Here is a 16,303-nt window from a genome sequence, read left to right as displayed (position 1 = left end):
GGAGTGAAATCATACAGTGTGTGAATGATACAGTTTACTGACTCACCATGATAACCATCAGTTATGGTGTTTATATATAAAATAATAGCATATATAATTAATATATATATATATATATATATATATATATATTTATTATTGGTTGATCGTCTTGATTGTTCACAGGTGTTTCTTGTTAGTCATTATTCTTGGTGTATAAATAGCCCTCATGTTTCCATTGTATCTTGTCTAGTTTTGTTTGTGTAACCGCTGTTGGTGAGTGTCATGTAACCAAGTCAAATTCACCTTTTTTGTCGTGTCGGTGTGTCCGTGCCATTGTCAGTGTGTCGTGTGTCGGTGTGTCGGTGCCGGTGTCATGTGTCCGTGTCCATGCCAGTGTCCGGTGTGTCCGTGCTGGTGTCTGGTGTGTCCATGCTGCATCCGTGCTGGTGTCCGTGTCCGATGTGTCCGTACCGGTGTCCGGTGTGTCTGTGCCGGTGTGTCTGTGCCGGTGTGTCCGTGTTGGTGTCCGGTGTGTCCGTGCCTGGTGTGTCCGTGCTGGTGTCCTTGCTGGTATGTCCGTGTCCGGTGTGTCCGTGCCGGTGTCCAGTGTGTCCGTGCCGGTGTCCACTGTGTTCGTGCCGGTGTCCGTGTCGCTGTGTCCGTGCTGTGTCTGTGCCGTGTCCGTGCCGGTGTCCGGTGTGTCCGTGCCGGTGTCCGGTGTGTCCGTGCCGGTGTCGGGTGTGTCCGTGCCGGTGTCGGGTGTGTCCGTGCCGGTGTCCAGTATGTCCGTGCCGGTGTCCAGTGTGTCCGTGCCGGTGTCCGTGCCGGTGTCCGTGTCGCTGTGTCCGTGCTGTGTCTGTGCCGTGTCTGTGCCGTGTCCGTGCCGGTGTCCGGTGTGTCCGTGCCATTAGTTTGGCTGCAATGCTAAGTCACTTGTAAAATAGTAAAACCAATGTGAAAAAACAATTGTGATAAAATCGTGAATCGTGATTTTCCTGGAAAAAATCGTAATATGATATTTTTGCCATAACACTCACCCCTAATATATATTAGATATAGATTATACAGGCGCAACCGGAGGTCCTCACGGAGCTCCTTGGTTTTAACCATGACTCGCAATTGACCAGAAACTTTTTAGCAAACAGGTATATCAGATGTTCTGAATTTAGAGTTGATCACAATGCTCTAGAACATGCTAGAAGTTACTAGGAACTCTTAGAATGGTGCATAAGATTGCATTTCCTGACAATTTTGCAATAAGATCTGGGATATAAGTAATTTTGGACATGGAACTTTTTGTGAAAATGTAAATAAAATACAAACCTAATATTTTTCATTAATATCTCTGACACCCACGTTCTTCTGTCATTGACAGTCTGTAGATACCCATTCACCAAGTAAAAGTTAACTTAAAATTTACTCAAAATTTGTTCTGGGTATGAATAATTTTGGGCTTAACTGTATAATAAATAATATTATTTTCTAATTTATGGGCCATTCTACAGAATTGGTTCAAAGTCTGAGTTGGAAACGTCTTGAAAAAAAGGTGTCTTTTTCTACAAATTGTGTATGTATGCAAATTGTATAATATCCAAGGTACACATTTCTAGTAATTAATTATCATATCGTATTTTCAGAAAGTTTTGGAATATTTTTCCTCTCCCCAAATTTGTCACTACCAAAACACAATAATAAAGAATTAAATAAGGCGGCTTATATTGACCTATTAATATTTTGTTTACATCTACCTTGTAAATATATTTTTGCTATTTTTAAAAAGTTTTCACAGGTAAATCAATAACAATTTTAACAATATTTCAAGTGTAATTTATAAGAATTGTTGATACCCAAAGATACCCAATCTTTCTTTATAAAAGGCATTAAGTTAATCATACTGATTTCAAAGTTAAGGATTCATTAGTTTGAATATGCATCGAACCAAACACTATAATAACTTCTTAGTTGATGATTCAGTATACTTTATTTGAGACAAAACATCCAATGTTTTGGTAGCGACCACATCACGTTACAGAATTTTAACTTGCATACTAAAACACTACTAAAACATACTAAGATACTAATGATTTGCATAACTGTACAATTTTTTTGTTTATTTCCCCCAAATAAATGATTATGTGTCCCCTTTTGTCACTACCGAAACAATGATGGCATGTTTCGGTCATGACTGTTTCAGTAGTGACAATTTTAAGATTCTTTTGAGCCTAGTTCAAAGATGATAACCAGCACTTGGTTACCTAGCACAGTTCTGAGCAGTTGTACACACACAAAAACTAAATTTGATTTAATAACACTAAAAAAACATGATGTAACAACCGAAACTTCACCACATATTTCGGTAGTGACAATTTAAGATACTTTTGAGCCTAGTTCAAAGATGATAGCCAGCACTTGGTTACCTAGCACAGTTCTGAACAGTTGTACAAACAAAAAAACTACATTTTATGGAATTACACCCAAAAAAAGTTTGCTTAATTGCAGAAAAAAGGTGTTTGGTAGTAATGTCCCTTAAAGTTACACACAGATTTTCAGACTTTTGAACACATTTCCCTCAACATGATGGTACCTATCTATAATGAAAGAGAGGCTATGAGAGAGAGGCACACAAGAATATTTCCTGATCAATAATGTAGGGGTGTGGTTAAAATCAGTCTCAGCCAATGGACTAAAACACACACTGTTTGGGTAGTGACATGAAAATGCAGGACACATTTTTTTACATAAAGTTTCATGATTTATATAATATAAAATAAATGTTTTTTTTTTACTTTACTTTTTAAAAGAAATCAAAAAGATATTTTTAAAAACAACAATAGAATAAAATGAAAAAAATAAAAATAAATTCAATATTTTCACAAGTTGAAATTTAGGGGTTTGGGTTCGGGACAGCCACCTCCCAATTGAAAGTACCCGATAAATTATAATTTTATATATATTAAGCTTACTTATATTTTAAATATTATTATGGGATTCAATAGATAATAGAAGGATCTTAGTAAACATCTAAAATTTGAATACTTAAATGCTTTTTAAATGTGTTTTTTGGTTGTCGGACAGCAGTTTGCATCAATTCTGTAGAATGGCCCATATATGCAGTTAAATATGCTACATTGGCTGTATACATTTGACATTTGATACACACACACACACACACACACACACACACACACACACACACACACACACACACACACACACACTTTTTGTGCACTGCCCTGTCAATAAATGTCGTTTTTGCTCTTCGAGTATGTGCACATACCATTACATGTATTTATGAGCAAGAAAGGCTTCTTTCTGTTTACTGCTTCAAAGCCACTTCAACATTCCAAGAAAAAAAGTAGAGACCCCAGCTGTCAGAAACTAAAACAAACTGTAGGGGCAATTTCCCCTAAATGCTTTAACCCCTGTGAGTTTTGACTGTTAATGCGCTCCTGCTCTGCCTGTTTTTGTCTCTTTCCTCCATTTTCACATTTCCCCAACTGTGAAAATGTCCCCATCCATTGTACTGACTTTCTCTCTCTCTCTTTGGTAAATCTGCTTGCCGCCACCCAACAGTCACTGTAAGAGAAATGTAAATATTTAAAGCCATAAAGGAAACAGTTTCAATGTTTCTGCATCAAACCCTTGAACCCCAAACAGACCTTAAAGTAGTTCACTCCAGTTCCCCTACGGCAGCGCCACAGAGAGAGAGTCCCCTCATTATGGAGTCTGCTGAACTACCACCAGAGGAGTCCCTTTGGACAGGTAAAAGAGAGAAGCACCCCCTTAATTCTCACTAATCTCTGGGTTCAACTCAGATCCATGGGATGGCCTGAAGGCTGGAATTTCCTGATCTTTAGAGATTTATAGGAGGTGTGAGAGCTGATCTGTGGTCATTTACTCTCGCTCACACTCAAGGCGGCGCGGAGGTTTTGTTGACTCAGAGACCATGTCGAGATTTATAGATTTCCTGCTGCTGTAAAAACTTGCAGAGGGTAGCATGTGTGTGTGGATTAGATGGAGCTGTGCTGCTTTGCAGGTCAGTAGTTTGTAGGGTTATCATGGGGGACTGAGTGCTGGATAGAAGAAAAATGAATAACTCTGAGGTGGAGGCTTCCCTTGAGCATCATCTGACACACACCCACAGATTCACACATGCTTATAATAATGGACAGCAAGCAGAGAACAAACAAGACAAAAGTAGTACTATGATCAAAGACAGCAGCAGCCTGGTGGACCACAATGCATTTCAATTTCATATCACAGATCTCAATATGTGCTTTCTCCTCTCTTTCAAATGTTCCCTCTCTCCAATGAATATTTTGTTTGTTGGCTGTCTATCCATAGGGGCCACCGTGATGTTGCCAAGTAAGACATGTTCCTGGATCAACATATTTTGTTGATCCTGAAACAACATTCCTTCCCGAAAATGTAGTCCTAACCCTATCCCTATCCCTACCCCTAAACCTAACCCTACCCATAACTTAACCCTAAAATCAGAGAGAAATGATAGGTGAATAACACTGATGTAGAAACACCTAACCCTTGTTGTAAGCCTAAACTTGCCATAAACTGTAAATGTGTACCTCAATTTTGATTGGTTGATTGGAATGTTGTTCCAGGACCAACAAAGATGTTGATCTAGGAACATAATTATACTTGGTGAAATCACATTCACATAAGTGTTAAGCAGACAAACATATACCAAGAGGGTTAGGGTTTCCCTAACACAGCAATGTGTGTATTAGTGCAGTAACAATGCTTTTAGTAGATAAAAGGTTTATGTAAATAGTTCAAAGTATGTACAATCATAGATTTGAATACCTAAATTGTAACTGAACTAGTTTGCTTTAACTTTTGGTCATTCACTTTGGTTAATGTTTGGTCTGTTTTGCATATAAAAATATAAGCATAATATGGAATATAAAATTATTTGCTATCTTATAGCGAGTTTAATAAATTATAATAAAATTGACAAATATGACAAAAATATATTAACTAGATTTAAGCTGACAATAACTATGACTAAAACAAAAAATCCTGCTGTGTAAAACACTCCTCACAAGTCTAAAATATTGGCTGAATGGCTGTGTGTGTGTGTGTGTGTTTGCGTGTTGTTTGTCATGTATCATAAAGGTGCTGACATACCTGGACACAAACCAAAACACTCAAACCAACCCCTGAACTGTTCACAGTACATCTTCTGAGTACGAAGATTGGGCAAGAGGAGAGGGGATTCATAAAATGTATAAATGCACCAAAAAATGTTTGCTAAAAAGTGATTGAGAACCCTAAATACCCCGAGAGTGAAAACGAGAACAAGTCTGATGAAAGTCAGAGAGAGAGAAAGCTCAGAGCTTAAGCATTACAGCGAAAGCCAGGCCGTAAGGACATTAGTTAAACATTTACATTTATTAATATGCCAGACTCTGTTATTTAAAGCCACTTACAGTGAATTCAATGTATTCATACTCCCAGTGAATCGAACCCATAGCCATGGAATTGCTCCCGCCATGCTTTACCGACTGAGCTACAAGTTGAAAAACAAACTATGTAAACACCACATGTCCTCTACTTTGACTGAATCAGAAGGAATGAACTAACAGTCACTGCACCTGCACCTGTAAACAGGATGATTTGGACGAGGGCTTTAGGTGTAACTATTGTGAAAAGCCAGGAGCTTTTGCTAAGCCTCAAATGGATTTGTTTAAGGCCTGCGTGTGTTTTCAGGATTTCTTAACAGCAGTTTTCTCTTGGTAATCAGAATATACTAACTGCGGTCACAAAATAAACACCACAAATATACATAATGAATTGTATCAGCCTTTGGAGAGATGAAGCTCCTGTAGTGAAACGAGTCTGTGTGTATGGCGCACAGGTTTGTTTGTTTGTTTCTGGGTGTGTATATTTATTTATCGTGTGCCAGTGTTTTGGGTGTGGGTGCCTACGGAGAAAGAGCAAGAGATTAGTTCAGGCTGATTTGTTTTGTAGCATGCATCTGCCTCCTTGCATTAATTAAAGGAGAGCTTTTCAGAAAGACCTCCGAATGCGCCCTAAATAAGTCCCAACAAAGAAAAACCTCACCAATTTGGTGACCACCCGCACCTCACCGCAGCCTGAAACTTAATCCAACTACTTCCTCTAGTAACCAAACACTTCTCCAGTAACTACTTCCTCCAGTAGCCAAATGTCTGTGAGAACGCTCTGTCCAGCTGGGTTATTTATGTGGCTCAAACCCTGCAAATAAATACAGCACATGAAATGAACTGCTCGACTTTACATGCAGAATACAGAGGCATGGCTGTTTTACTCGAAATTTCCATAAAAGATCATTTCTAACCAAGTTTAATATGAACATTAATCATATTTGGGTGTGTATGTGGGTGTGATAGCTTACTGACCATGCCGCAGTGTCACTGAACCTGAGTCAGCACTGGGATGGGAGACGAGGTGAGGAACACAACAGGACCGGCCTCAATGGGCCGCCTGTTCCTTCCCACCGGGCCGAAGGGCGTAGCGGCATAATCTGTCCGTCTGATCTGACCGCCGCTCAGCGGTAGCCTCTTCACGCTCCGTGCCAGTCGCCCCAGCAGCCTTTGAACTCGGCGGCCAAGAAAGCACCGCGGGCCCCATCTCTCCCCCTCCCCTTCCCTGTCTTCACGAGTGATCAGCAAAATAATGATGATAAAGAAGCATGAAAAGAGACAGCCTTGAAGATTTTCAGCGTGCCGTTAATAAGCTCACGGAGCATGCTGAGGCGATGAGGTCAGGCTGTATTAGCGCTTATTGCTGGGTTGAGTGACACACAGGATTATCGGCTACGCAGACAAGTGAAACAGCTTTCATCAGCGTGGCGCTGGAGCGCGTGCGTTTGATGTCTCAAGAGTGAAGGAATTATGAGCGTATTATATGTGAGAGCTGAGGCGGAGAGACAGTAGCACGGGGACATTTTATATGGCCTTATTCTTGAAGGAACAAGTGCACCTCAAGATCAAGAACAAGAGAAACTGAGGGTTCTTGAGACAGCGTCCGCCCATAACTATATGCTCTTATCTGCTTTCTCTTAATATTTGCACATGCCCACCTTAAACGTATCCTCAATAACATGGCTGCTACTTGTTTCCTGTGTTCTACAGGTCATTTCCTGGGGAATCATAGTGTACTGGACATTCTGAGGCAGGAGGGCTATGAGGTGGAGCACACACCAGCGGAAGAGCCCATCACACAGTGAGTACACACACATACAAACACTTTACACCAGGGTTGTGCAAAATTCAGAATTAATTCAGAATTTGGATCAGAATGCAGTGGAATTTACTGAATTGCAATGCAAAGAAATTCAACACAGGCAATGCAAAGAAATTCAACACAGGCAATGCATTCTGGGAAATTAAGTGTCCTTCCACCCAGGGCCACAAAAGTCAATCTATCAATCAATCTATCAATCTATCCACCCATCCATCCATCCACCCATCCATCCATCCATCCAAGCCCTATAAACCTTGAAACTTCAAGGCTTTTTAAAAAACTTTCAAACATGGTATTGTCAAGCTAAACTTTAATGTTAGCTTGACAAAGCCATGTTTGAAAACTTCAAAATTACAGTTATATGAATTTCTTCATAATTCATTGTAATTCTACTTCCTTGCAAATCTAGACTCAAAACACATCTGTTTAGCTATGCATTTAAATGAATGAGCACTGTGCCAATGTTCGTCCGACTGTTTGTACTGTACTGTATTTTATTTTTTATTTTTCTAAACTGTTTTAATTATTCTTATTTCTTTTTATTATTTTAATTTCTTCTATGTAAAGCACTTTGAATTGCCATTGTGTATGAAATGTGCTATATAAATAAACTTGCCTTGCCTTGCATTCCAATTGGAACTGAACTTCTGCATCATGTTTGCTGCCTCAATTCAACTTCAGGAACTGCATTTTGAACACAACTCTACTTCACACTCTTGGCTTTATGGTTCTCTCACCAAGGACTGTGCTCCTCTTCACCTTTTTCTCCCCGTTAAGATTCAGTCTCCACTAATTCCGTTTCCTCCCATGCCAATACCGTGCACACACACAATAATTATGAAGTTATTTATACAACAAACTTCCCTGAATATTCTGTGGCGCAGAATATAATGACGCATACTACATACACAGACTCTGTAGTGCATCGTATTTCACCACATAGAAACCCCAAGCACTTTGTAAATCACCAGGAGGATATTCCACTTACTGTGCTAAACTGCAAACAGTGCTAAACTATGCCTTTTATCTCCCCCTGCTAACCATGACAAGGTGGGCTACACCAGCACTCTTCCAAACTCAGTCCTCACCCAGTTATCTTTTAGAGAGAGGTGCAATGCCTGCTCAAACAAAGGAAACCCACCTCCATTGTTGGCATACTTGTACCATTACTCAACAGGCCTTTGGGGGAGCTGGAAGGAGGTGATCCAAAGGCTTTGTAGGTTGTACTCATTAAATAGCTGTTGTAATGACTCCAACACCCAGCAAAGACGCAAATGGAAAAATGAGAGCGATGAGCAAGCCAACAGTCTCAGAAAGGCATTTAGAACTCAAAAGGACCCAACCACCGCCACAACATACAGCCGGTGTCATTTGAAAAATCTCCTGTTGCTAATTTCAGTGCAAACGTTTTCCTTTGGCACATTGCGCCACTGGAAGTGGGAGAGGCAGAGAGTGCATGAGGGGGGGTTCTCAGATTGCTGGAGATGATGACAGTGGCTGTGGTAACAAGCTGACAGCTGGATGGACTGGCTGAATGACGGACTGACTGTGGTTTAGAAACATGAACCCTTCCAGCTTTCTCAGGCCTGCTCCCTCTAGCTCACTTTTCTCTCTAAAGCGAAAAAAAATGAGGTGATATGATGGGTAAGTAAAACAACATGCAATGGCAGCTGGACATGTGTTTACTAAAAGCTCATGAACCACAAACTGGAGAACCAAAACCAGTCCTGTAGTGTGTTTGTGGTGTACATATGGGTGATTATGAGATTCAAACCAAACAAAACACTTCATGGACATACTAAACACAGTGGGTTGGCCTAACCACAATGTGGCAGTTTGGAATAAAGTACGGTTTACCAAATGTCGTCATGGTTACTCGATGAAATGCCCTATAGGGCACTCACCAACAGGAGGTGACAAGTATAGAGTGGCGTAATCTTGAGCAATGCTACGCCCTACTGGTTCACTATGGTAAAGTCTATGTCCAAATGTCTATAATGAAAGAAGAGTCATGACTCTATAATACTAGCATTTAATAGCTGTATGGATTGGTATGCAAGTCTGAATATGGATATCAGTAAGGGAGCTCAAGACTTTGAGGTTGTAGTTTTGACCTCACTGGCTCTTTGTAAATTCTTAGCAAGCCGAAAGGTTGATATGAAGCTGTTTGAAGTCCAAGGTATCTCCAAAACACATGCACACACACCATAAGCCAGAGCTTTTTTAAAACACTACTAGGATTTTATCTCCAGTACTTCAAAGGTGTCTCCTGACACTACCCAGTTCTCAAATAACCTTCATATGTATTAATCCACTATTTTAAGTAGGGAATAGGGATGCATCGATACAAAAATTCGGACCTATGCCGATAATCAGAAAATTGCTTGTAAATTGTTATAAATGGCTGATAATAAAATATTCATTAATAATACATTTTAATTAAAATTATCTTTAAATACATTTTTAAAAATAACAGTAAAAGCTAAAAAAATACTCATTTTAAATGCTACAACTAAATTTATATTCAAATTCTGACCTAAACTGATAGCCTGATATTATTTTTTTATGATATAGATGGCTGATATTAAAATATTTGTTTTTAGTCCATTTTAATTTAAATTAATTTTAAGTAAATTGAAAACTTAAAAATGAATCATTTTAAACATTGCAACTGAATTTAAACCACAAAGTTATAATTTAGTATTAAAAAAATGGAAATTCATGTTGAGATTTTCTAAATTATTTACATTATTAAATGAATAATGTTTTAAAAGATATTAGTGAGCATTGGATGACAGTAAAAAATAATCTCAATTTAAAATGAGGTGAAATTATCAAGCTAATTAAATATCAGCTAATATATCCAATATTGACAAACACAATAAAAAAAACGAATAAATTATATGGTACTGATATATCATGCACCCCTAATTTTAAGCATATATATATATATATATATATATACAGTACTGTGTAAAAGTCTTAGGCATGTTAATATCCAACACACACACACACACACACATATATGCATATATATATATATATATATATATATATATATATATATATATATAGTAATAAACTTGTGTTTCGACAATGTCCCATTAAAATTCTGCATCCCATAAGTTTTTTAACTTCCACATGTTCTCACAGAAGGAGCTGGTCTGAGGTTGAGGGGACTACTGTGAATCCCTCTGAAGACAGCTCTGAGTCAGTGACTGAATGGACATCAGAACCTCCAGAGCTAGAGGAGATCAGCCAGGAAGAACTCACACACATGCTGCTGCCAGACAGTCTCAGCCAGCTAGAGGAGTTTGGCCGCTACAAGCGCCCTCGTAAAACCCATCATTCACACAGTCGACCACGGCTGTTCAGTGACCTGTGGGTGCGCATGGGAGACAGGTGAGGACACGACACATGCCAGAAACGGCAGGAAATTCAAAGCTGCTCTTTACTAATAAAACCCACATTTTTGTTTTCATGTTGACCGTAGCACAACTCCACACCTGAATATGAGGATAACCAATGGCTATGTGACGGTGGAACCTCCTCAAACACGGCACGAACAACAGCAAAGACGAACGCCGCTCAGAGACAGACTGAAGACACCTAGCCTGCCCACAAACCCCAGCGTTCTTGACTCCGCTGCTCCAAACCCAACATATGCGCTGACGTACCTTTTGGCCTGTCTCATTTCACAACTGCTTTTTACTTCCTGAAGAGGGAATGGGTCTCTTGGAAGCTCACAAACCAACTCGATCAGAATTGTATCTGAGTGACTTTGCCTGTGGTAAAAATAAATGGCAGTAAAGTACATTTAGGTACTGCTTAGATCAATTTTGAATTTCTGCCTTAGTGTCTACAGTAAATTAGTTGCTGTAGTATGTAACAGCAGACATATGTGAGACATTTCTAATTGTTACATCTGGCAGAATGGTAGTCTGTAAGAATAACAGTAAAAGAAAAACAAGAACATTTTGTTATACTTATGCAATGACTCTGACCAGACTTCATTCGTAAGTATCAGCTAAGATTGTACCTTGATGTGAATACCCACATGATTGTTCCCTCCTGCCCCATTAGAGCAGACAGCAAAACATGAATGTGCTTTTTTTCTTCTAATAAGTTAAATGGGGCAAAAGAAAGTAGCCTATACCAAATTATCATTATCACATAAAGGTTAAAAACCTAAATTATGTAATAGAGACTGTTATTATGTGATATGGTCACTGACAGATAACTGAATAACTTAAATAGTTCACAGAGATGACACTTATATTTTGTAAATTGTGCATTTGTTCATACAGAAATTTTATATTTATTATTTCATGAAGAGTATATTTTCATGCATTTCTCAAGTATTAAAGTTAACAGAGTTGTGTAAAGAATCTTGACTCCTGTCCTGTCCCTTAATTTAGGTTTTCAACGTTACTAAAACTTGAACGCATACTGCCCTCTACTGGCACTCAAAGCATTTCTTTTTAATTATTATTTGTATTTATTGTCTAGTAGGCCTACCCAAAATTGTACAAACAATTACGAGTTGATTTATTAAATGAAGGGAGAAAATATGGTCGACACTTTATTATTATCCACATTTTGTCGAGTTTTATTCTGTTAAAGAAACAGTACACCCAAAATAAAAACGTTATCAGTTTGTCATCATCACTTACCCTCATGCAGTTCCAAAGCAAATATTATTTTTCTTCCGTGAAACATGAGAAGGCAGAAAATTCTAAAGCAGGTTTCCCATACTATAAAATCGGATGGTTATGTTTAATGCCAAGTTTTGAGTATCATAAAAAACTATCATTAATGTAGGCTATTCCTTATGAGTCATGACAGGTGAGTGAGTAATCATTCGCGGTCTTGTTCAACTCAAAAATGGCGCCGCTCTGACGTAAATGACGCAAACCCCTTTTGTTCTCGCATGCCATGACCGCGAGCCGGTGTACAAGGGAAAAAGTCAGTCAATAAATACTGAATTTTAGTATTTAGTAAAGTTCCTCACACAAAACATCCGTATGGATTCATAAGACTTGGAATATTGAACACCATTCGTATGGACTAGTTTTATGGTAGTCTACTTTTTTTCTTACTTTTTGTAGCTTGGCATTTAAAATTGTAATTCGCTTTCATTGTATTGAAAATCTGTATCTGTATAGGAAAAAATAAGTACTGCGTTGGAATAAAATTAGTCTAAATTATTTAATGCAACCAACCCATCCTGTCTGATCCACTAGGTGGCAGACAACACCTTTGTAACTGATTGTACCTTAAGAAATGTTGCATTCTAATCTCCAACCTCTAGAAATACGTTGCAAAAGATGATTTGTCTACGTTCAATAAGCTTGATTTTAAAAAATGTTAAATTTTTGTATAACAATATTATTTTAAGTTTTTATATTGAATAATTTTGATATCAAACCCATAATATGCCTACTTACAGTATTTAAATTTTATTTTATTTTAAGTATTTTTAAATAAATAATAGCATTGACCATTTGCCCATTGCCTTTATCTTCATCAGGATATTCTTTCCCAATTACACTTTAAAGAAACTGAGCACTGACAAAATGCAATGGCTAATATTAAATGGTTAAAATAAATATAATTGGGAACCAAAAAAAAAAAAAAGTTTCCTACCAAATCAATACATTTCACTGTCTTATCTTATTATCTTTATACAATTATATCTTGCTTAATTGTATAGGCCTATGTTTGCCCTTCTTATAACCAAAGGTGATTAAACTGTATTAATACTGCAACTGAGTGAAGTTTAAACACCACATTCTCAAGTAATAAATTAAATCTAAAAGCAAAACTGGATAAGCCTATCAATTTTATGCATGTCTTTTATATCGGCACCTCCTTTTGTAGTACCCACAGAAGTACCTCACTTATCCAGGCAGAGAGATACAAGTTTTAAAATAAACAGCTATTTCGCCCCTTAAGCCAAGACAGGACAATGTTTGCCTTTGCTAAAATACCATTTTGCCTTGGCTTTGGGGTGTTATTTGAGGGAGTAGGGGTCCTGACAGGCTGTGACCCCTCCCTGGGCTTGGGGACAGAACGCCCACTGCATATTAATAAAAGATTACTGGGGAAAATCAATGTCTGAGCAAACTCATTAAAAATGCCTCTTCATCGTAAATGATTTTTGTTCTTTACCTCCACTCCGTCTCTCTCTCTCCCCTTGTTGCTTTTCCCCAGCGGTAATTACTTTCACAAGTCGTTTTCTGCCCTTTGAGTTGCACCGTTTCACAAATGAAGGTTAAGTTTGTTTAACCGTGCTGGATTTGCCATCCATGTTAAAGCATATAATGTGGAAGGCATGACTTGGCCCACACACCTCTAGGACCCCCTCAGCTTTAAAGCCTCCCTTTGCACGGTCATATGGTCCAAGGTTAAGGCCCACCAGGGCTAGACAAAGATGGCGTGGTTTCAGCATCTTATACGCACTGGGGAGATGCTGAGGGTGGTCAAAATAAATGTAATACTATATTTATAGATTGTATTTACAGTATATATATAACTGATCTTTTGTCTGTGTGCAGTTTTGTTTGTGGCCCTCAAATGCTTTCTGCCAATATGAGTAGTTAATTGAGTAGAGTGAAAGATAAAGCATGCAATCAACTCAAGGTCTTTCAAATATAACACTAATTCAGACTACATAGTATGTTTCATTTAATCAATAAAAATTTCAGGGACACGGTTTTAAAACACACAAAACAAGAGGGTGTCTTTGTTCCTCACACAGGGGATTGCCATTGGAAGGACTCCTTAAGAGATCAATGGAAATAAAGGACAATTTATTATTTCAAATAAAAGCTATTTCAGTTCCTTCAAAAGGAACGTCTGGATAAACACATTAGTGCATTAATATTTACCTTGAAAAAAATACAGCTCTCATCATATTTTTTTTGTTCTATAGCTACATCATACATAGTGTTTTCGTTGAGGTGTGGATGTCAAACAATAAAGCAAAAGCCATGCAAGCACCATGCACTGTCGAGTTTCAGTATAACAGTATACTGCATAATCTATAATATATTATAGTAGCAGCTATGCAAATTCTATATTTACAGAAATAAAAAAACTATATTTACAAACAATATACAGTTTGTTACTTTTAAAAATATTGTCATTATATTTACATATAATAAAGAAATTTAACCAAATACAGAGGTCAGTATGACCTCCCCCAGTGAGGTGACAGACATATACCATATAAAAATATTAAAATCGTGAAATTGAGATGGTGATGAGAGACAGCATCTTTTGAACAATTTGATAACACGGTAAATTAGTGCACAGAATTTAAATTGTCCATGTTTTCTGTTAGTGTTTTAAACCAGCCCAATTTAGTAAAAAAGTATTTTAATTCCTATAGCAAACAAACATTGGCATATAGTATATAGGCCTACAAAAAAAGTTGCAAACGTTTAAACGAAATGTTACGCCATTACGAGCCATGTGCTTAAAGACACTGCAATACAAGAACAATTAAATATGCAAAGAACAAATTTATCGTAGGTTATATCATATCACATTTAATGTCGCGCTATGGAATAAATATTTTGCCACCTAGGGAGAAAGTTTCAATAGGCAAACAGACTGAGAGTGAGGTAAGAAAAGCTTGAGTAGGCTAGTGGTTCACAGCTTTTCTCGACGTTGCACCGATTCATTTATTCGTGAACAAGGGGCACTTCACGCGCTCTCTTTGATACGGACTGAAGCTAGTGCTCTCAAAAACAGACGCTAACAAATTTATTCTAAATAAATAAATAAATAAATAGTTGGAACTATCGAGAGAGAGAGAGAGAGAGAGAGAGAGAGAGAGAGAGAGAGAGAGAGAGAGAAGAGGGGGGAAAGTAGTGGTAAGCTTCACTGACACGCACGCGAGGATCCCAAGCTTTGATGCTCCAGTGATGACAATCACCACATAATGATGTCTGATAATTACATACACATGAAAGCTCGTCTGAGGCAGCGAGAGAGTAAAAAAGAGAGAAACAAATATGATTTTATCCAAAGATACTTTCCCCGTAATGAATACAAATTATTTATTTTGTTTTTCAATTTTTATTCACTAAAGCAAAATGTGGCATCATTTGACCCCAAAAATGGTTCAGTGTCATAGTTTACAGATCAACAAGCATTGTTCACACCAAATAATGTTCCAGAACCGTTTGTAAAATGAAAAAAAAAAAAAAAAAAAAATCAAATTCACATTCAAATTTTACAGATTATCACCGTTCACATATAGGCTACATCAAATAAAAACCATAATTATCTGAATTGTATTTATATTTTTAGGAGATTTATGTCTCTCTTTGCCTTTATTTCATCATCTGCGAGCAGACTTTGGAAAAGCTGTTTAAAGGAGCAGTGCATCATCAGTAATTATTTATATCTGTGTAATTTTCAAGCTCATAAATTCACACTTTGGAACTTGAGCCATGCATAAAACAATTATTTTCCTTTTCTTTTCCTGTGCATGCTAGAAGGAGGAGGGGAGTAATGGATGGGGTGGATTTGGAAGTGAGTAGACAGAGTGAAAGAAAAAAGGGGATGTGTGTTTGACCATCAGCGTTTAGTCCTTAGTCAGACATCAAGGCATACAAACACACACCTTAGCCTTCATCTCCCCGGGGAGTTTGCTAGAGGTCATAGGGAAGGTGGAGGTCAAATGGTCCTGGATTAAATTTGATCAAACATTGCTAATATGTGTGTGAGTGTGTGTGTGTGTGTGTGTGTGTGTGTGTGTGTGTGTGTGTGTGTGTGTGTGTGTGTGTGTGTGTTTGTTTGTGAGTGTGAGGCTAAACTGATGCTCACTATGCAAACTGTGCATGCATACACACACACAGGAACATACAGATATCCAAGCACATACATATGCAAATTATATGTTTAAGTGATGAGAAGCATGCACAGAAGAGAGATCAAATATTTTCCCATCAGTCAGTCTCCAAACACCTGTTTGAAATGTCACAGAAAGTGTTTCAGGATGCAGTCGACACCATGGAAACAGCATTTAGATGCAGACGTACACAAATCAAGGGCATTTGTCCTT

General features: G+C 38.0%; 1 protein-coding gene across 2 annotated transcripts in view; it reads left to right on the top strand.

The window, feature by feature from the left end:
• trabd2b (TraB domain containing 2B) overlaps positions 1–11,792 on the top strand; it is a 54,122-nt gene extending 42,330 nt beyond the window's left edge. Inside the window, exons 5-7 of one of the 2 annotated variants that reach the window (XM_079896663.1) lie at positions 7,116–7,206; positions 10,381–10,629; positions 10,721–11,792. In XM_079896663.1, the coding sequence (XP_079752789.1) occupies positions 7,116–7,206; positions 10,381–10,629; positions 10,721–10,946 (566 nt within the window). In that variant the 3' untranslated portion in view covers positions 10,947–11,792. The remainder of the gene's footprint in view (positions 1–7,115; positions 7,207–10,380; positions 10,630–10,720) is intronic. The other variant, XM_079896664.1, reaches the window with a different exon arrangement.
• Positions 11,793–16,303: the final 4,511 nt, after the last annotated feature.

This window comes from Squalius cephalus (genome assembly GCF_949319135.1).
Source record: "Squalius cephalus genome assembly, chromosome: 16".
Lineage (NCBI taxonomy): Eukaryota > Metazoa > Chordata > Actinopteri > Cypriniformes > Leuciscidae > Squalius > Squalius cephalus.
This window is presented reverse-complemented; position numbering and strand designations above follow the sequence as displayed.